The following is a 22,184-nucleotide window of genomic DNA, read 5'->3' as shown; positions in this document are numbered from 1 at the left end:
TGCTTATATAGAGCTCCACTAGAACGCAACAGTAACCATTTTCTATAACTATCCAATCACTGAATGTCACTTTCGATCCCTTTTTTGCATATGTGGACCTGAACTATCTACAGTATCCCCCTGCTGGCCCAGGGTGAGAACTTCAGTACATAACATTTTCCATTTTTTAAGACCAGTCCCAAATACTAGAAATCAGGAATTGGCGCCAGTCAAATACTCCCAGAGCTCAAAAGGTCAAATGCAGATGATTAAAATCCATTGGGATTGAGAGGCTCAAGTAATTGTTAAAAGCTCAGTGGAATAATAAAGTTATTTTCAGTAGTCATCTGAAAATGGTGAGAGAAGAAGCAGTCTGCAAACTCACCAGTCGCACTTCAGTTTGGGATGGGATACAAAGCAGAGGCTCATGAGATGATCTCTTAAACTGGGCAGAGGCATATGGAAGAAAGCAGCTCTTCAGGTATCCTGACCCCTGGCCATTAAGGGCTTTAAACGTAATCATAAGCACCTTGATTTGGGCCTAGAAACAAATAGCTTTGTACTGGGCCATGGAAACCAATGTGGACCCTTGTACTTCTTTTCATTCTGGGACTACTATTTTCCCTCACTCAGAGAACGACAGCAAACATGAAAGGCCATTGGTGAAAGAGGCCCTGGCACGGGCAAGGCAGTTGGTCTCCTTGGCGTATCATCGCTCTAGAAGCAGGTATGAATTTCCAGGTGATGCAGGTGGCAGAGAGCATCTTTCTTTCCCTACTTGTCATGCTCTCTGCTCCTGCCCCCCCCCCCCGCTGTGCCTATACCCCAGGCCTTGTGGGGGTTTCTGGTCTTTTTCATTCAGCCATGCCTCATTCTGTGAAATCCTAGAGGGAAAGCAGTGCTGACCAAGGGATCCCTCAGTGCCAGCGACCTGCTGAGCGTGTTCAAGCACCCCGAGGCAGAGACCAACGCGGCGGTTCATGCGGCTGAGCTGATGGACACAACAGTGGAGCTCATCCGGCAGCTTGTGTACAAGCGGGAGAAGCGTTATGCCAACATGTCAGGTGTGTCTTGCATCCACCACCCAGCCCGCGAAGTACCAGTCTTCACCTCCTGACCTTCTTGAGAATCTTCTTTCTCCCTTTTCTTCTGCAAGGAGTCTTAAGTGGCCATGATCTCTCCACCTTGGCAGAAGTAACTGGCTGTGCTGCTCAGCTGCGGCCCATCAAGTGCTCAGATACCTGTTTGACTGAAAAGTACAGATCCATAGATGGGACGTGCAACAACAGGTAATTCTGCTGGCCCAGTCCTTAGGCCTGCAATCTGCAAAAGCACTGGCCATATTATTAAATGCAAAATTGCACTTTTCAAAATACCCTTTGACCCGCTACTAATTTCAAGTAACTCCTGAAGACCATTTTAAGCCAGGAGGCCTCTTCAGTTGCTTCATTTTTTTCCAAGACAAGCCTGTCTTTTTTATGATCCTTTTGTGTTGTTTTTATGACATTTTATGTTTTATTGTACTTGTAAATGGTGCTGTATTTTGTTGCTGATGATTTATATGACAGGGCAGTCTATAATTCTTTTTTATAAATAACATAAACTGTGAAGAAAGTCAGCTATATTTAGCTGTGCCTTTCTGCAACAGGTCTTGCAGGTAGTGGGGGAAATCATAGAGATGATTTCACACTCCCCACTTTCTGCTAATAGTAGGATGTTCCCTCAGGGCATTTTTACAGAGTCACCTTTTTTTTGAAAACAGAATACTGGGGATTCCTGATTGTTATTTTTGTAATTCTTGTTTGTATGCAAACTTTTTTTCATTCTGACGTGCTTGCATGAAGTTTGCTGAGAAGTTAAACAACCCTGTGCGAATACTGCTGTAAGACATGGGATACAGCAGTTGAACACAAAATCCACAGAAGACCTCCAAAGGAATCATTTTGTTTTTGATCCATAGGCCCCACCTATGGTAGGAAGAATGGGGAAAGGCAGAGAAAACAATGCTATCGCCAGCAGAACCCTTAACATATCTATTTTTTTTCATAACAATTTGAAACACCAACTGTGGGGAATTGTCCCTTTGCCAAATGGAAGCAAATGATATCTGTATATTTTACTGTCTTTATTTAACTACCCAACCTCAGCCCAGCCCTTCTTTTTAAAGTTGTCCTTTAACAATTTCAACCCTCCATAAAATTTCATCTTTATTTTGAACATGGCTAGTAATCTTTTATACATATTTAGTCACGTACTCGTGAGGAATCATACCTCCATAAACATCATAACACAACATAAACATCAATCATACCTCCATAAAACTAAAGAGCAGTATATTGAAATAAAGGTTATATACAGTGCTAAACCAATACTGAATGTTGTTGTTTTTAATAATAAACGAAGTTTTAAAACCACACAAAAATTATCTGCTCACAAACCTCTGCCCAACACACAGTACAAACGACCCCCATGGGTGTCTTAGGCTACGAATCAATACACCACAGAAAGCTGCCTGTTTGCTGTTGTTTAGGAAATCCTCTGTATCAAATAAAGCGTCCCCTGTGCTTCTTTAGTTTGCACAGATGAGGTGGTAAAATGCTTCCACTTGGTAAATCCTCTGGTGAGTAAGGGATATCTTGGTTGAAGTTTTCCCACTGAAACAAAAAATTGCAGATACAGAATGGGCATACCCAGGGAAAGGCTGACATCTTTTTCTCCCTAACATCTATTGCTTCCGATGAGCCAGTGTCTTGGATATGGAAGACCATACAGTCCTCTGATTCCCTCACCTGCACTCTCAAGTAGTATAATTCAGGAGCCGTTTCCCCTCTCCACCTTCTACTTATGTGAGCCCAATGCCACCTGCCCATTTCCTGCAGTTTATGAGATTTCATTCTCCCTTGCAGGAAGAACCCACTTTGGGGAGCAGCAAACACAGCCTACGCCCGCTGGTTGCCCGCAGACTATGAGGATGGCTTCTCTGAACCCAAAGGATGGAATCAATCCAAGACCTATAACGGCTTCTCATTGCCTTTGGTATGCAGCAGCGCGCAAGACTTGGAATCTCTTATGAATGGAGATGGCAGAGTTCACACAGGGTTTATAAGACAACCCCAAAGCTTTCCTTCTTAGCTTGCTTTAAAATAAATGTTAAGATGTTAAAAAAAACACCCTTTGATTTGCATGACATGTCAACATTACTGGGTCTTTACACAGAAATGTTGGAAAGTGTATCTGTGAAGGCATGAAAGAGTGAGGAGCACGTGACATTTTCATAGTTTCCAATTGACAAGTTAGACGCTCCATGGCAACTGCAAATTCCATGTCTCGTAATACTGTCAAAAAATACGCACTCGAAATGTAACTTTTTAGAATTTCCACGAAAAGCATGACTAGTTTGGACTGCATTTCCACAGAAAGTAGAAAAATACACTGCGTTATTCACAAAGACCAACAGTGTTCATACTTGAAATGAATTGTTCTCCCAGGTGCGCCAGGTGTCCCATGAAATCCTGCATACACGGAATGAGAACATCTCCCTGGACAGCTCCTACACCCACATGCTGGTGGAGTGGGGCCAGTGGATTGATCACGACATGGATCTCACCCCCCAGAGTGCCAGCACTGTTTCTTTCATGGACGGAACAGACTGCTCCCACGGTTGCATCAACCGGAATCCGTGCTTCCCCATCCAGGTAAAGACAGCGATGAACAACAAAAAACTTAGGAAGAAGAAAACTCACCGTAGTCCTCCTAATAGTAAGGAATGTCACCTTTACCTTTTACCAAAATGTGAAGTAGAGCCGGTTTATATATGTCACAACCCCTATGAGAGTGTTTCAGAAGTACATGGATTCACAAATACTTTCCCCCACTGTCATATCCAGACAGGTCCACAGGGCTTGCTTATAGAGCTTTTTAAAATACAAAACCAGAAGTGAAATCTATACAACACAATTCATTCCATGAGGTGACTTTACAGTCATGTTGAGCATGAAAGCAAAAAAAATGAGGCCTACCATTTTGAAATTAATCCATTGCTAGGTCCTTTTTAAAAAAAGCTCAGAGTACACACCAGTTAAGATCATTTATATATGCTAATATATATGCAGAGATGCCAATTTCAGCTTGCTGTCTCTCAGCAAGAAGGCAAGTTTAGGAAATAAATAATGAAGGAATAGTTTTTAAAGGCTGGGAAGAGGAAGTAGATTTTGGAGGCTCAGATTCTCCTGGGTCACTCTGTAGCTATGTCCCTGTCTCGGGGTGCAGTGTGGCATGGGGAGAACCACCTCTGTCTTTAGACTCTGGTTCTGTGTGGGAAGCTGTGGAAACTCAGTAAAGAATGTGAGCTCTCCATTCTTCCTGGCCGCCTGTCAATCAGACCCAGGGCTTCTTGACCACTCTGCTTCTCCTGTGCCAGATCCCTGCTGGCGACCTCCGTCTGGGTGGGGGGACAATGAAGTGCATGCCTTTCATCCGCTCTTCGCCAGCTTGTGGCAGTGGACAATCCAGCTTCCTTCAGGGGCAGCTGCAGCCCCGGGAGCAGCTGAACAGCCTCACCTCCTTTGTGGACGGCAGCATGATCTATGGCAGCACGGCTTCGTTGGCCAGGAAGCTCCGCAACTTCACTCAGGCACTGGGGCTTCTGGCCGTCAACCAGGAGTTCTCCGACGGTGGCCTTCCGCTCCTGCCCTTTGCTGAGAAGAAATCCCCAAACCCTTGTGCCTTGACGCGGGACTCCTGCCTTGCCAATGCGTCTGACGTGCCCTGCTTTGTGGCAGGTAAGAGGAAGGCTTCTCAGTTATTGAGAATACAGCTGGGATGGGGGACCTGTGGCCCTGCAGGCGTGGATGGACTCCAACTCCTAGCATAATTGTCTGTTGCCCATGCTGACTGGGGACTCATGGGAGCTGGAGTCCAACAACATCTGGAATGCCACAGGCTCCCATCTCTGCTGAACAGTGTGGCCCGATGAAAAGGAAGAGAGGACTTTCGTTTCTTTAACGGAGGTGATTTTTTTATCACAGGCAGCCCCTGCTCAGCCCTGCAAGACAAGATGCCAAAAGGCCCTCTTCTGTGCAGCTGTTAAAGTAATTAGAGCCCCGTTCTCCTTTGCAGTGGGTTTCCTAGCTTTGTACAGGAGTCCCCTGAATGTGCGCATGGCCTTTCAGGATTAATGGGATCTGCTTTGTCTGACTTGTGGTTTAACAAGTCCAATAGCACCACCTATAGGCTGTAGGGTTCTCCCCCTCCATAACTGACTTGTGTGCTTGGTCCATATATGGGAGCTTCGTGGGTGAGTTTTCAGAGGGATGCCAGTCATGTTGGATGCTGGGAACAAGGTGAAAAGGGACTGGGGAGATGGGTGGCTTCTACCTCAAGGTATCAGGGGGAAACATCTGGAGCCAAAATTCCATCCGTGGGACCTCCACTGATGGAAGTGAATGGTGAAAATACTAAAACAGGGCTACCGCCACCCAAAATATGTATGTAACACCTCTCCCCCCCCCTTTTTTTGCAGGCTGCTTAAAGCCTGCCAAAGGCTGTGTAACTTCTGTCTCCTTTACTGTGTGCATTGGTCTCTTCCTTGCCAGGAGACTCGCGGTCCAATGAACATTTAGGCATTCAAGTCCTGCACACAGTGTTCCTGAGGGAGAGCAACAGGATCGCTACCACCCTCCACCAGCTCAACCCCCAGTGGAGTGGGGAAATTCTGTATCAGGAGACTCGCAAAGTCATTGGGGCCTACCTCCAGGTGAGGGCCTCAGGCATGTCGTTGCTTAGTTCCTTCAACAGAGGGCTGGATACAGTTCCCATTGAGGGGCAGATTATACATAACATCCACGTTGTATGTATGTGTACATCTGCCATGGAAAATGGCAGCCATGTCTTTGGGGACTGGGAGGGTTGGGCTAGAATGAGGCCCCCTCCCTCCAACTCTATGGTTCTACAATGTAATGCACCACGGTTGCTGTGATGTCAGGACATGACTAAATTTTACTAGATATTATGGGGAAGATGGAGGGGATCTAAACATGTCGCTGGTGTTTTCTACAGCAGCTTTGCATTCTGTGTCACAGTTTGGCTCCGAATACGCTGCTATCACTCACACGCTGCTCCACCTTGCTTGCTTTGCGGAACCTGCTCTTATGTCAGATAAGAGCTGGTAATTCTGAAAACACTCAACAAGCCATGTTAATGCAGGCGGCTATGTTTGCACAAGAGGCGCTCTAATCTTACCAGGCCTCTTGTGAAGAAATGCAAGAACCGCAAAACTAACACCAGGGTCAAAGTGCAGCTGGCAGTGAAATGGAAAAACTCTTTAACTTGCAGGACACTGATCTCCCTCCTGGGACTCAAGCTCCCTTCTAGAGCTTCTGCAAGGGATGGAAAGGGGGGGAAATCCCATTCAAGTGTTTTCTCTGAGGCATGGTTCAGTTTCACCAGATATGAAAGTCGCTGAGAGGAAACGTTGACATTATTATAAATTTTTTTCTCATAAATCCAGATGGTTTTTTACAAATTCATTTTTTAAAAGGTCATCAATATTATGATATCCTAATAGGCAATGAAGCACCTGACACCAGTTTGGCTGACCCAGTGTGGTGGCATAGAATATTCAGAGACATTCCAATTGTTTAGGGAACAGAGCTCACAGAATATTTTTGCAGTCTTAGAGGAAAGGGAATGTTATTTTAGCATGTTTATCCTCACAGCCAACCTGTGAGATGGATGAACATGAAAGCTATTGCCTGGGAATAAGCCACCGGTGAGCTTCATGGCTGAGCCTCTTGCATGCATCCCAACACTTTTATCTATTGCACTGCAGTGGTTGAGGCCCAATGAGCAATTTCTTCCCAACAAATCTGTATCTTCCATGGTACAATTCTCTGACTGAGCTGCCATTTTGACTGCTTCTCTCCACTTTAGCCTGAGCACAAATGAAATAATGATTTTTGTTTGTTGCTCCTGTTGCACATCTCCATGGCTCCCCGCTTGACTGAGATTCCTCCTCTGGCAACCATCCATCCAGTGGGTAGCAGTGGTACTGCTCAGGAAGGGACTCAAAATGGAGGCACACAACCATTTTAGCACAGAATGCACTTGTTGTGTGGTAAAATTTTCTTTACCACTTGGCAGGATAATGCAGCCAACCAGTTACCATGTGGTTACATATATGCTATAGTAAATTAGCCGTTCATAAATGGCCACCCCAATGGAAGAGCAAGGCTCTTTTCATCTTACCTTCTCCATGTGGTGTGCTCTCACCTTGTTTTTCAGTGTTCATATCTACTGGACTTCGCCTGGTACAAAGCAGATAGAAATAGCATCCATTGGTTTCACTAGATGCTCAATCAAGCCCACTGAACTCAAGTATATTTCTCCTTTTTATGTTTGTTCACTTGATGTAGATTATAAACTGGAGGGATTATGTCCCAAAGATCCTTGGCCCAGAAGCCACTGAGGCCTACCTTCCTCCATACTCTGGTTACGACGAGTCTGTTGACCCCCGTATCTCCAATGTCTTTGCCACAGCTGCATTTCGCTTTGCCCACGTCACCATCAATCCTTTCCTCTCCCGTCTGGATGAAAACTTTGAGGAGAATCCCAGTCACCCCAGCATATCTCTTCATCAGTCATTCTTCTCCCCATGGAGGATCATCGAGGAAGGTACAGAACTGGCAACACATGAGATGGGAGCGTGTGGAAAGGGCTTGTTGTCTTTGGTGACGTCATTTATCAAGTTACACAGTGTTAGTCCCATTGAACCCAGAGACCAGCAATGTTTAGGGCAAGGGTGGGAACCCTGTGGCCCTCCAGATGTTTCCCCAACTCTCATCAGCCACGGTCAGCATGGCCAGTGGTCAGGGATGATGGGAGATGAAGTCCAGCAACATCTGGAGGACCAATGGTTCCCCATTCCTCATCTAAGAACTATTGTACTCAGATAGCGCTGAGTAAATCATGTTTTTGAGTGTCTGAATTCCAGAAGTGTGGCTGCCTTATTAATTTGTTGCAGCAAAATCAACTAGAAGTTCCTGCAGTAGGACCTTAATATTTTTATTGTGGCTTGAGCCTATAGCAGACTTCATTGAATGTATGTGATAAAACAGGCCTAGGGAAGCCTCTCACAATGCATTTGGGGGGCCTTGAGATCCTCCTGGTGACAGGAATCTTGTAAGGGAGTGACAAGGCTGTCATAGGGTTACCACCTTTATTCACTCTAAAAACAGCCTGAAACAATACATTATTTAAATAAAGTGTCTGTACTTTTCCTTTTTCTTTTTAAGCCTCTGCTGTTGTTGAGGAATTTGAGGGAATGTGAGACTGAGTGGCATCCTTTACATATGGCCAGGAATGGACCTGTGGAGAGCAGCGAGAGAGAATTGTTTGCAGGGTTACAACATTCAGAGATGCTGGAAGGACATGTGCACCATTTCTGTTAGGCTTAAAAATCTCCAGGGTTTCTGCTTATAGCCATTCCACCTCAGAGTTATGTGAATATAGTCAGCTGCAGGGTTCAACCTACGGTGCTTTGTCGTGTCAGTTGAGTGCAGCTTGTTTCTGTGCCTCCCTGGGCCTTGTGGGAGGATGCCATCTTTCAGCCATCCTGTGGCACCACCCCATATCCCCATTGCTTGTCCTAGAAACTGGGGGAAATGTAACACAGCTTCAGGGTGTAACACATGAAAAGGGACCCTGCTAAGCTGATCGTCATGAATGCCTTGCCCACAAAACACCTGCTTGTTGTGTCTGGTGCTGAGAAGGCTGTGCACATGGATTATTAATAATAGTGTTTTCTACTGAATCATCTGCTTCAGAATGCCAAATATTGTGTGAGACGTTGCCCTAGAGCTTTGCCATAAAGACTGAATGCTGGTTTGTTTTCGCTGGCTTTGAAGTTCTGTCACAATCTTTAGGAGGGATCGATCCTATCCTACGTGGAGAGATCTTCACCCTTGCAAAGCTCCAGACAGCCACTCAGATGATGCCAGAGGAGCTGACAGAGAAGCTGTTTCATCCCAAGAAGGCCCTGTCCCTTGACCTGGCAGCTCTGAACCTGCAAAGAGGCCGGGACCATGGACTGCTAGGTGTGTAACACTGCTGCAGGGGTAGAGGCAGGAGACAGAGAAAAAGAGAGAGAGAAAGGTCATCAGAAGCAGAGGCACCTCCCTCTAGAACTAACACTTGATGTTCTCTTCAAATGCCATTTTCTGGTGCTCCCTGCAGGTTACAACTCCTGGAGGAGGTTCTGCGGTCTCCCAGAGGCCCACACTTTCTCTGACTTGCGGCATATCCTCAACAGCAGCTACCTGGCTCACAAACTACTCAAGCTGTATGGGACGCCTGAGAACATTGATGTCTGGATTGGGGCCATCGCAGAACCTCTCCTGCCTAGTGCCCGAGTGGGGGAACTGCTTGCCTGCTTGCTGGGAAGGCAGTTCCAGGCCCTGCGAGATGGTGACAGGTAGGGAATCTTTGAGGAATGTAGTCTTTGCAAATTCCAAGATAGAAACTTGTCTGATCTGTACCTCCCAGACTAATGTGCAGGTCAGAACTTTGTTATCTGCTTACCGTGGTGCTTCTCAGTTGTTTTGACACCGTTGTCAGCTATAAGGGTCATAATAAGTTAGAAATGCATGCTCAAGTGTGTATTTAACTGCAAATTTGGAGTGGGCTTTCGTTTACAAAAAGCCACAGAATAATGAGGAAATGGAATAGAAAGGATTTATGGGTGAACACATGTGGAAGTGACACGGATCAGAAACGGACTGATTCAGTTACTCCTAGCAAATGAAAGATGCAATCACTGAATAATGCACCCCCACCCCACATGTTCAGTGCAAGTTAACAAGCATGGGGGGGGGGTAGCCAACCATATCAGGACCACAGCAGGTAGTACAAGGTTAAAGTTCAGCCTACATAAACAGAAAATAAATAGATCCTTACCCTCAATTAGCTTCCAATTTAAAATCTGCAGAAGGATGAAGGGTTCTTTGTTGTTTAGTTGTTTAGTCGTGTCTGACCCTTCGTGACCCCATGGACCAGAGCACACCAGGCACTCCTGTCTTCCACTGCTTCCCGCAGTTTGGTCAAACTTATGTTCGTAGCTTCGAGAACACTGTCCAACCATCTCGTCCTCTGTCATCCCCTTCTCCTTGTGCCCTCAATCTTTCCCAACATCAGGGTCTTTTCCAGGGAGTCTTCTCTCCTCATAAGGTGGCCAAAGTATTGGAGCCTCAGCTTCAGGATCTGTCCTTCCCGTGAGCACTCAGGGCTGATTTCCTTAAGAATGGAGAGGTTTGATCTTCTTGCAGTCCATGGGACTCTCAAGAGTCTCCTCCAGCACCATAATTCAAAAGCATCCATTCTTCAGTGATCAGCCTTCTTTACTGGGAAAACCATAGCTTTAACTATAGGGGGCTTTGTTGGCAAGGTGATGTCTCTGCTTTTTAAGATGCTGTTTAGGTTTGTCATTGCTTTTCTCCCAAGAAGCAGGCGTCTTTTAATTTCGTGATTGCAGTCACCATCTGCAGTGATCATGGAGCCCAAGAAAGTAAAATCTCTCACTGCCTCCATTTCTTCCCCTTCTATTTGCCAGGAGGTGATGGGACCAGTGGCCATGATCTTAGTTTTTTTGATGTTGAGCTTCAGACCATATTTTGCACTCTCCTCTTTCACCCTCATTAAAAGGTTCTTTAATTCCTCCTCACTTTATGCCATCAAGGTTGTGTCATCTGCATATCTGAGGTTGTTGATATTTCTTCCGGCAATCTTAATTCCGGCTTGGGATTCATCCAGCCCAGCCTTTCGCATGATGAATTCTGCATATAAGTTAAATAAGCAGGGAGACAATATACAGCCTTGTCGTACTCCTTTCCCAATTTTGAACCAATCCGTTGTTCCATATTCAGTTCCAACTGTAGCTTCTTGTCCCATATAGAGATTTCTCAGGAGACAGATGAGGTGATCAGGCACTCCCATTTCTTTAAGAACTTGCCATAGTTTGCTGTGGTCGACACAGTCAAAGGCTTTTGCATAGTCAATGAAGCAGAAGTAGATGTCTTTCTGGAACTCTCTAGCTTTCTCCATAATCCAGCGCATGTTTGCAATTTGGTCTCTGGTTCCTCTGCCTCTTCTAAATCCAGCTTGCACTTCTGGGAGTTCTCGGTCCACATACTGCTTGAGCCTTCCTTGTAGAATTTTAAGCATAACCTTGCTAGCGTGTGAAATGAGCACAACTGTGTGGTAGTTGGAGCATTCTTTGGCACTGCCCTTCTTTGGGATTGGGATGTAGACTGATCTTCTCCAATCCTCTGGCCACTGCTGAGTTTTCCAAACTTGTGGCATATTGTGAGAAGTACAAAACTAGACTGGATATTGTGAGAGGTATGGTATATATGCTTGGAGTTAATGGGTTTGTTGCTGGACTGCTTTGCTGCCTGATCCTGGCAGACCATCCTGGCAAAGCTGGACTGCTTTGCTGCCTGATCCTGGCAGACAAATAGGGTTCACTGTGGCATTAACACCAGTTGCACAATCCACATGACTTGACTTCTTGATTTCAAACTTGGGGCAGGATGCAGGCTGAGGGAAAGATTCCTTCCTTCCTATACATTTCCTTATCTTCTGGCTACATTCAATATCATGAAGCACTGCAGGAAATAAATGAATTCAGCCAGATAAGGTATTCATGAACAGGCTTTTGCTCCCCCTTTTCTTTTGCAGGTTCTGGTGGGAGAATGAAGGAGTGTTCACTCCTCGTCAGAGGGAAGAGCTAGCAAAGGTGACTTTGTTCCGGATCCTCTGCGACAACACCCACCTCCACCACCTCCCTGTGGACGTCTTCTCAACCAGTCACTACCCAAGTGACTTTGTGTCTTGCAAGAGCTCCCAGATTCCAAGGGTGGACCTGACCGCATGGAGGGAAGATCCAGCAGGTAGAACCTGGAGTGCCCACAACTCAGAACACAGTTCACAGAGGGCTTGAAAGCCTGTTCTCAGCCACCTCCAGGCACTTAAAAAGAAAATCTCAGGGATGGGAGGGGGGGTGTATAGCTTTTATATACATATTGCATGCTTTCCTTTATGTAAACTGCTGGAGGATTATTATTTTTTAACAGAAGGGTGGTACTCACCATGTTGTTACAGTAAGTGCCACACTTTTAACATTTAAAAAAATATGTGCCAGTACTGCATACACTTGAGTACCCCCAGAACAAAGCGCTGATAATAAATGTAAATTTATTACAGTTTATACCTTTATAATAAAGCTAGTAATAAATTTGTAATACATCTGCCACAGCCCAGACTTTTGTCACTGTGCCTGTGTAAACAGTAACTTGGGAAAGCTGGGTTTTGAAAAATTGATAATTTCACACATAGGCAGTCATTATCTGTTGTGTTCTGTGTGTTCACAACCAACTATGCACACACTGCCCTGCCCTATCTAGAAGAAGTCCTCTCTTTGTTTCCCTTCTCCTCCCCTCCTGCAGTATTCACTCATTCCCATTTGGGAACATGGAACATTAAGAGGTCTGCATCTGGGAATTGGTTCCAGCGCAGTGCATCTTTCAAACTGGTGCATTTCCTAGGAAGTCCTTCTGCTGTGTTCTTCTTCTCTCTCCACAGACACACCTTGTGGGCCGGTCCCTCTGGTTGAAGGCGCCCACTACGTCCAGTGTAAAGCCTCGGTGTTCTTTGAGTGTTGGCCTGGCTACATTCGGGAGGGTCCTTCCTCTATAGCCTGCAATGTTGAGGACAGAGAGTGGAGCACTGTGTTGCCTGTTTGCAGAGGTAAGATCTACCACAGGAAGAGCCTTGGGGACTCATGTATAAAGCATGTCATGCTTTTTAAATAATAATAATAATAATAATAATAATAATAATAATAATAATGGTGCCACCCCTCTTCAGCCTCACTCCTTGCCACTTTTTACCTCATGCCCCTTTCCCACCTTTATTTACAGCTTTGCTATCCCCTTCCCACCTAGATGTGTGACATACATTGCAGGCAGATTTCTTGTCAAGTCTGTATGGATACACTTGTAAGACTTGGCCTTACAAGTGTATCCATACAAAATGCTTGGCTTGCACCTCTGACGCTTGTGTGTTGCGGTGGTGGTCACGGAAACTGCTATCCAATTGTGTATTGTTCTATTATTATTATTAGCCAGTTATGTGAAACTTGAAATTTAGTATTTTATGCTTAGAGGCCCCCTAGTAATCTGAGGCCCTAAACAGTGGCTTACTTAGCTTGTGTGTCAATCCAGCACTGCAACTGTGAAAAGGAGCATTTCCCCCCCATTATTCAGCCCAGACACTGAGGTCCAGCTCCAAGGGCCTTCTGGCAGTTCCCTTACTGTGAGAAGTGAGGTTACAGGGAACCAGGCAGAGGGCCTTCTTGGTAGTGGCGCCTGCCCTGTGGAACACCCTCCTATCAGATGTCAAGGAAATAAAGAACTATCTGACTTTAGACATCTGAAGGCAACCCTGTTTAGGGAAGTTTTAGTGTTTGATCTTTTATCGTATTTTTAATATTCTGTTGGGAACCACCCAATAAATAATAATAATTATAATTATAATTAATAATAATAATAATAATAATAAAGTACAGAAGTCTATCTTTGATGAGAGTCCCAAATAAGGAAGCTCCAGAGATGCTAGTCCCATGTCAGCAAATCAGGAATTTTGGACATTTTCTTCCCGTGAGTTTCATTTTCTTCCTTCATGTTGCAGGGACTGCTCTAAGCATTTCCTTTCTTTCTCTTTGCCCCCCACCCCCTTCTTGTCATTTTAGACATTGATGAATGTGAGCACAGCCAAGAGAATCCCTGCCCCTCTCTGCAGATTTGCGTGAACATACCTGGGAGCTTCAAATGTGCCTGTCAGGGCTCCCTGATTCCGTCTCAGGATGGCACCACCTGCATTGGTAGGTTGGGTCGAGGGACCAGGCTGTGAGGAAGCCAGAAGGTCTAGCAAAGCCCTTGACCTCATTTCCTCCCTGGGAGAAGCCAATTGGAAGGGTTTGGGAGATGTCAGCATCCTTATTCAAGCTGCGTTTCTCCCTTATCTCATTGCTTTGATTGCTCAGAGAAATCTTATACTTGGAACTAAAAGAGTCATTCCTGGAGTCTTCCTCCATCATTGGGGTGGTAGACTGTAGGCCTGGGTGCCCCCCAGCTTCTCTTTCTAGCCCTCAAGACTCTCCCCACACCACACGTCTCCCCTTGAACACTGATAATGCCTTTTGCTTGTCTGGATGAAGGATAGAAAGGTATGCATTAGTGTGCACAGAAACAGGGAATTTTTACTTTTGTTGCTCTGCCCACTTTAAAGAAGGTTAGATGAGGCTGCTGGATCAGACCAATGTCCCATCTAGTCCAGCATCCTGTTCTCACAGTGGCCAACCAGATGCCTTTGGGAAACCCACAAGTGGGACCTGAGCCCAAGAGCCCTCTCCCCTCCTGCGGTTTCCAGAACTGGCATTCAGAAGCATTACTGCCTCCAACTGCGGAGGCTGAACAGAGCCATCATGGCATCAGTATCCCTCTCTCTTCCATGAATTTGTCTAATCTTCTTTTAAATCCATCTAGGTTGGTGAATATCATTGCCTCCTGTGGGAAGCAGTTTAACTATGTGCTGCATGAATTAAGTACCACATTTTTCACTCTATAAGACGCACCAGACCATAAGACGCATCTAGTTTTTGGAGGAGGAAAACAAGAAAAAAAATATTCTGGATCTCAGAAGCCAGAACAGCAAGAGGGATGGCTGCGCAGTGAAAGCAGCAATCCCTCTTGCTGTTCTGGCTTCTGGGATAGCTACGCAGCCTGCATTCACTCCACCCCGTCCCCTTGGTCATTTTGGTTGCCCTTTTCTGAACCTCTTTCAACTCTATAATATCCTTTTTGAGGTGAGGTGACCAGAACCGTACAGTTTTCCAAAGGCAGTCGCACCACAGGTTTTGCAAGGCATGTGAGATCTGCCCTAAAAGCGCTGCTGTTTTCTGTCCTAGGGGGCCAAGGAGTCACTGTTACTTCATTGGCTGCAGCTGCAGCTATTGTGGCCGGAGCTATTTCTCTCATCGCCGTAGCTGTGGCATTGCATAGAAGGTATGGCTGAATTACACCTCTGGAAATGTTTTCTTCCTTTAAAAAAATGTATGTAGTCGCATTGGCCCACTTAGAGGGAAAAAGCCAAAGTGAAGTAATAGATTCAGTAGGACCAACTTTGTAATATTTTCTTGTGGTTTCTTGTGGCCTTTGGGTTTCTTCTCTTTTCAATTATCTGCTCACGTAACTTTTCCAAGTGACACAAATGGACCTCTGGCCTCTTCTGCTGTTTCAGGAAAGCACGAGGGGTTTGTGCTTCCCCTCTCCATGTTTTGGGGATGTACATTCTCCCTAGTTTAGATGAATCCTTGAAGGCCAGGGAAGAGGATGGGAAAGTCATTGAATATTGCTGCAGCTTGCATGTACTTACATCCAATATTATTCTTGTTTTTCTCCAAGTCACATGCATGTCAGTGGAACTAAATTCCTAGTTACAGAAGTGTGTTTATATAGTGCAACCTGAGGTACAAAGCTATATGGAATGTCTGGTTGCCACCTGATTGCCACATCTCTCCTCCCCATCCGCACTTTGGTCACTTTTACTTAAAGAGGAGGGTTTTAAAAATCCCTGCTGCATCTTATTGGCTGGGGAACCAGAGCACAATGTAATCCACATCATGTGTCCTCAGACATTACTGGAGAGACACATGGAGATATAGGCTGACTTCTGTGTGGAACAAAACCTGTATGTTTCTCCTAATACGGAGATGTTCACTCCTAAGAGCAAGAATGGAGTAAAGCAGCTGTGTTTAGAAATCCTTTGAATGGAACCTCAGAAAGTTTTATTGCCCTGATACAGTGATGGCTCAATTTCTAATACAATGGAGCTTTCTTTCTTTCTTTTTTCTATACCGCTTTTAATCCATAATACCATAATCACAATGGAAAACAACACCCCCCTAAACACAGTTTAAAAGGCATTTTTTGCTATTATTTATTAAATTTCTAATCCTCCGAAAAGAGAAGGCTATGCATAAAACAAGTATTAAGACACTCATTTAAGTTGTGAAATGCAGAGTGGCTCACTATACAACTACAGCTATCCGGAGGTGGGGACTCCTATTGACATTTGCTGTTTATTTGGGTTTTTTTTAAAAAACTATTTACAAAGAGCTTTATCACTGCAAAATGTTTTACAGTTCTGTACATTTTGGATTAACTGCAAGTGTTCTCTTCTGAAATGCAGGGTTGCACTGCAGCTATAGGCTTGTTTGCCCCGCCAAGTCAGTGGTGGGGCCCCTGTGGCTCTCCAAACATTGCCAAGCTGAAACTCCCATCACCCCTGACCATTAGTTATGCTGGATGGGGCTGCTGTGGGTTGGAAATCCAACACCTAGTGCCCTGCCTTAATAGCACAACCATGTAACATACTGTTATGATTCTTAGTTTCCCCTTTGAAACATTAAGGGCCAAGCCCAACAGCCTATACCACCTTCAGCCTAGAGTGTGTTGTCCCATGCCTTCACCTCTGTGTGCATTAGTGACACCCACATCTATTATCTCTCCATGCCAGCACTTCCAGCAGGGGTGGGGAAGCTGTGGTCCAACTCCCAGCAGCCCTAGCCAGCAGCCTGGAATGATGGGAGATGGACTCCAGCAGCATCCCAAGGGCAACAGAGTCTGCACCTCTGACTCACAAGTGTGTCTTTCCTCCTTTGGTAAAGATCTCTTCTTTCACAACTTCCTGCAGACTGAGCTGCTCCAAATGTGTCACTGATTCAAGAACTGAAGATGGCCCCTGTTCTCTAGTCTCCAGCCGCATGCTGCTTGAAGAGCCTGCCCTGCCCCTTCAGCACTCATGACCATTTGTTTTGCTGTTTGCTTCCTAGGTGCTTCAGGAGCAAGGAGGAGGTCTCCCTTTCTAGAGATAGTCGCTGTCCCCAAGATTGTTCCAAAGAAGGCCAGAATCCTGACTCAAGTTAGCTCTCCCCAAGTTCTCTTCCAGGCCTTGCATCTCAGGAACCCAAACCACTGTGGCTCTGAATTAGTATTATTTTCAAGTTTAAAGATTTCTCAAATCATTCTTGCCAAATAATTTCTAGAGAATGCCTTTCCTCCCCATTTTTCTAGAGAGTTGCAAAGAAGATTTGACCACTGAAAATTGGTCAAACTTAGGGGCTTCGCTGGGTGCTCTGGGCACAGCCCATGGCATGATTGGAGGAGGGGGAGGCAGGTAGCCCTCTAGGACTGGCCCTAGGGAAAAGCCTATACTGGCAACAATTGGTTAGAAAATACCTGCAAATAGATTGGGGTCATATCAGGAGGGGTTTTTTTTTATGAAAGGAAGCAATTTTCTCTCACCCAGACACGAGTTTGCTTATCCCCATCAGGGTTCCAATGCACATGCAGTAGAGTATGTCCACGAGGAAACTTGAAGCAGAAGAAATGGCTGGTGGGGAACTTGTGACATTCCCGATGCTGTTGGACTACAACTCCCATCATCCCTAACAGTTGGCCATACTGGTTGGGGCTGATGGGGGGTGAAGTCCGATGCCATCTGGAGAACCACATGTCCCATCTCAAGAGTTAAGCAGTGCCGCATCTGTTGGTGCCATTCCTCTGTTCCAAAAGCAAACACCTGAGACTACTTATTTTTACACTGTCAATGTTGCATTACAAATGTCCATTCATCTAGTTTGTCCCTTGGCTGCTTGTCTAGCCACGAACAAGGCAAGACAGAAGTATCTGTGTTCGTTTGCCAGCTGGACCCAGCAGGTCTTTGAAGTCTCAGCCTGAGCTTGGCAGTTCCTATCCTTGGTTTATTACTGCTTAATCTATTCAAGGCCCAGGTGGCAAGTAATCCTGACACAAACCGATGGTGATCCAAGCTTAGTGTGTACTAGAGTTAATTCTGGGCACACCTCTTCCCTACAGGAAGCTAAAATCATCTCATACAAGTTTTAAGAATTAATCTTCGTAGGGGGTGGGGAGAGAAATACAATGAACTCTGCTTTGAAAATGTGCTGTTTATTTTGCAGCTGGAATACATGCAGGCTTCAAAAGGAATAAAGCAGCCCAAAGGCAATAAGAACCAGCCTCACTGTCAGTACTGCAGTCTATTTATTAAATAGAGATCAGTATATTTTATTAAAATATGAACATGTGAGTAAGGAGATAATAATGCAGCCAAGAGAACAGCTCAGCAGTTGCCCCTTCCCGTAAGAGACAGGAAGCAAAACAGGTGCTTCCTCCAGCAGTTTGGAGAGAGTGGCTGTGAGTGGTGGATGAATTTAGAAAGCCAGGCTCTTCAATTAATTTATCATCATTGTTAGAATTGACTGGACTCCCACTTACAGCATCTGACCCATTAAACGGAGACCAAGGAGAGCCACGAGCAGATAACTCTGAGCCAGGTGGAGCACAGGCCAAACTCAATAGAAGGCAGCTTCCAATGTCATTACCTGCTTCCAGTAGAGTAGTGTCTGTTTATTGTAAGGAATTTCCAGACAGCACTCCCAATTTGCTGCAGCAAAAACCAGGGAGATAGTATGGGAAGTCTTTCTACGATATAAGAAATATGGCAACTAATAATTATGCTTATCAAGGTGTGGAGATGATGTGTGACTGAATGCTTCTCCTGGAGCAGAACTCTTTCTTGGGAGAGGCACTGAGAGCTTGCACACCACACTAAGCAAAACCATGACTTAACATGAACATGCTGGTGCTTAGGCTTTGCTCCTTCCTGGGGCAGTTTTTAGGTCACTGTTGCATGGAGCTAAGCCAGAGTCTGGCTTAGCATGGCATCAGATCCTGGGCTCTTCACCTAGCTACAATCAGAAGCCAAGTCTTGTCCTACAATTACAGATTGCAGTTAAGGGCATGAGACCTTACTCAGGATCCCACGAAGGCCAAACCTTGGCTTAATTGCTGTCGCATGTTGACCTAAGCAGTCTAGGGAGGGAGGAGCAAAGCAGGTGCAAGCTCTTCTCAGGGAGCCATCACGTTCAAGTCTGTGGCTTGCCATAATGTGCAAAGCAGCATGTAGACTGTCATTAACCAGGAGCTGGCCTGGTTTATCATTTGTAGAAGACTCCAACTCCCATTAGCTCCAGCCAGCATGGCCAATGGGCAAGGATGATGGGAGCTGTAGTCCAGCAATATCTGGAGGGTCGCAGCTTGCCATGTGGAGCATAGTATGGGAATCCTCTCTTACTGAATCAAGTGAAATTAGCTATAGGAAATAAGGGATAAACCCCTCCACAAACACAAAGGCAGACCAGGAAATGGGAAGCAGGCCATGGTACTAGGAATTCTGTCATTTCAAGATTTGCTGGATGTAAACCTGCTTGGCAGTTCACCATCCCTGCAGAGGTGAGGAGCAGAAGGCCCCACGGCTGAGAGCAAGGTCAAGAGGATCCCTTGAGAAGCTGTCCTTTCACTTATGGCAAGCCTTGTCTAAAGCAGGAAGAGGCAAGTGTTGTTGCAACGTTTTCTCCTGTAAGCATGAATTCCAATAATATTTTCTCCCAGATACATCTTTGGGGAGAATAGCTTTTTAAGTTACATATATATATTTATATTTATATATATATTTACTATAATCCTTAGCATGCAAGTGCTACTACATGTGATCAAGATGAAACCAAGCCCTGGGCCACTGAGCAGCCAAGTGGCAGGGAACCCACAATTCCCCTCCAGCCATCGAGGTCTAATAAGACAGCCACTTACCTGTAATACTAAGGAGATACTGCACTCAACAGGAAAGAAAAGAAAGAAAAGGCATTTACTTCAATGATACCAAAAAGTGCTCTCCATTGCACACAATCCCAAAAGGCAGGCGATTCTTTCCTATGAAAGCAGATATGGTGCTCCTCCTCCAGGGAGTGGAATTGGGATTGCCAGTCACAAGATCACACAAAGCCAGGCGTACAGTGCAGGCATCAAGGGGCAACCAGCCGCACTGGGGTGTTCAAGATGTTTTCGCACCAGCCAGTAGTTTCTGCCTAATGGAACCAGAGGTGATGATGCAACAACTCGCTATGGCCAAGAGGATTTAAATGTACTTCATTGTATTTATAGTGAGATGATCTGGCCATGGATGCTGTCAGGGCTTCACAGATACCAGAGTTCACTGCTGAAGCCCCGTTCTCAGTGCCAGAGCTCATCTGTGGAATATAGCATAGTGAGTGCTTTCCAGCATGGGCAGAGCGCCTCCCCTTCACTACTGAGCAGCCACCAACCAGCCTCCCATTTGCCTGGGAATAGGAGGAAATGGCTCTCAGGGCAGAGGATGCTGCTTCCAGCTAGAGCACAACCCTCGCCGCTCCCATTTTAGAAATCAGGCACAGCATCCAAAAGATAAGCCTCATTCTCCCCTTCCCATTAAAAAAAATTCGTATCAAAAGCTAAGTGAGGAAGACTTTTCACTTCTGTCAACATTCAACAGGTCTTCCAACTCTGATTTACAAATTCAGAATCAAGTGTGGTTCTTTTTTTTTACAGTACCAAAACAATTCAGGGGCCAAGATTTATTTGTATCACTTGAATCCGAATATTATCCCCATCCTCCCCCCCCCTAAAAAAATATAAATGCAGGGTGTACACGAGGGGTGGTGAACATGGTGTCCCCCAGTCTGTTGTTGGACTCCAACTCCCATCATCCTTCACCATAGGCTGTTTCCTAGGGATGATGAGAGGTGCAGCCCAAAATCTTTGGAGGGTGCTAGGTTGGGGAAGGCTGAGCTGTACAAACCCCAAAATTGTGCCAGAATATTTAAGATGTGAAGTCCTTCTTAAGCTCTAATGTGAATGAAGCAAAAGAGAGAATGTTTCATACAAGAGTCTATAATACTGTCAAGGCAGACGCAAGCACCAAATGGGAAGCTGGAGCGGAGCTGAAATGTGTTGCACAAAATACCACAAGAGTGTCGTTTGGACTGCAACAAAGCACAGTGAAGGAGCCTGTGGGGAGGGGAGGGTGTCAGCTGAGGACAGCTGCTCCCTAGAAAACCAATGTGGCAGCAGCCAACTCTCTGGCCTGTAGAGTGGGAGCAAAAGCATCTGCGGTCTCGCGCAGCTGACCTCAATGTGGTTGTGGGCCACTGCCTGTTATGCAATTTCCCCACTTTTACATCACAAGCGAGGCTCCAGCCAGAGTTTTGGCCTAGAACAGATGCCTGCCTACACAGAGCAAGGTATCGGATCTGTCACACAACCAAACGGCAAACCCTGAGCTATAAATAGAAATCAGCCCCCGGCTGACTCTTGCGGGCTCCTCAGGAGGAGAGCTGCCTGGGAAACAACTGGAAGAACACACACGTAGAGGCCATCAAACAAGGCCACCGTACAGCACTGACACCCCCGTGCCCAGTCGCGGTTGGAGTTGGCAGCTGCGTGGAAGAGTCCAAATCTCTCTCTCTTTCTGTTGTGCGGGAATGCCCAGCTACATTTGCATTGCAGAGCAGCAAGCAGATAATGAGCCCAAGGGCCAGCCATGGCCTCAGAACCTGCAGAAGCAGATCTTTGAAGAAGACTTGATATATAATGGCTGTGGAATGCATAGAGACAGGGGAAGGGAGGAGTCCAGAGACAACTTCATTCAGTTGAGCCACAGAAGGGCTGGTCCCTTGGCTACTCTGCATCAGGCGAAGCACTGTCAGGAAGCTCTGCAAATAATGCAACGGGGAAATCTGTGCTTCTTATCTCTTCAGTTTACATCCGGCGGCTTCAGTTTATATCCTGCCAGCACCAGGAGATGTGCTGGGTCAAGCCCTCTAACTGCCTGGCAGAGTAGTGGTAAGGTGATGCCCTTCCAGAGTGCCGGTCCTCAGCTACATCTCACTGGGAAAGAACCCCAGCTTAGCTATGGACATTTCCTTTCTGAGACGCATGATTTCCCAGTACATCAATTCCACTGCAAGGGGGGAGAGGAAGAGAGAGAGAGAGGAGAGTGAAGCACCAGAGAGAGCCATAAAGTAGAAGACAAGTACGCCTGTTTGCTCTACACCGGGGTGGAGAACCTGTGGCCCTCCAGATGTTGTTGGATGACAACTTCCATCACCCCAAACCACTGATTGTGCTGGCTAGGGCTATTGGGAGGTGGTATCCAATAGATTCTACATCCTCCTTTTGGAAAAGCCAACCCATCTA

At 45.8% G+C, this 22,184-nt stretch overlaps 2 protein-coding genes across 7 annotated transcripts in view; one reads left to right on the top strand and one right to left on the bottom strand.

Annotated features, from left to right (window-relative positions):
* The first annotated feature begins 1,817 nt into the window (after positions 1-1,817).
* Positions 1,818-19,787, top strand: LOC114600521 (thyroid peroxidase-like). Its single transcript, XM_077927412.1, has 13 exons — positions 1,818-1,861; positions 2,886-3,015; positions 3,468-3,674; positions 4,400-4,760; positions 5,574-5,734; positions 7,392-7,650; positions 8,901-9,071; positions 9,211-9,448; positions 11,710-11,921; positions 12,613-12,777; positions 13,781-13,912; positions 14,999-15,095; positions 16,925-19,787. The coding sequence occupies exons 1-13, from the start codon at positions 1,818-1,820 to the stop codon at positions 17,016-17,018; spliced, it is 2,271 nt and encodes a 756-aa protein (XP_077783538.1). The 3' UTR covers positions 17,019-19,787.
* The window catches only part of RAB3IL1 (RAB3A interacting protein like 1), a 30,414-nt gene continuing 26,276 nt past the window's right edge, over positions 18,047-22,184 (bottom strand). For all 6 annotated transcript variants that reach the window (XM_077932365.1, XM_028736747.2, XM_028736757.2 and 3 more), the window contains one exon: positions 18,047-21,948. In XM_077932365.1, the coding sequence (XP_077788491.1) occupies positions 21,866-21,948 (83 nt within the window). In that variant the 3' untranslated portion in view covers positions 18,047-21,865. The remainder of the gene's footprint in view (positions 21,949-22,184) is intronic.

The sequence above is a fragment of the Podarcis muralis genome, chromosome 1, assembly GCF_964188315.1.
Source record: "Podarcis muralis chromosome 1, rPodMur119.hap1.1, whole genome shotgun sequence".
NCBI classification, from domain to species: domain Eukaryota; kingdom Metazoa; phylum Chordata; class Lepidosauria; order Squamata; family Lacertidae; genus Podarcis; species Podarcis muralis.
The sequence above is the reverse complement of the archived record's forward strand: the minus strand, read 5'-3'. Positions and strand labels throughout refer to the sequence as shown.

What these genes read in the sequence shown, in the direction of transcription:
- LOC114600521 (XM_077927412.1), top strand. Translation starts at nt 1,818, where the DNA reads ATGAAGTTTGCTGAGAAGTTAAACAACCCTGTGCGAATACTGCT. An exon ending in AACCCTGTGCGAATACTGCT is followed by an intron (nt 1,862 to 2,885) that starts GTAAGACATGGG and finishes TCTCCCTTGCAG; the next exon opens with GAAGAACCCACTTTGGGGAG. An exon ending in ATCCGTGCTTCCCCATCCAG is followed by an intron (nt 3,675 to 4,399) that starts GTAAAGACAGCG and finishes CTCCTGTGCCAG; the next exon opens with ATCCCTGCTGGCGACCTCCG.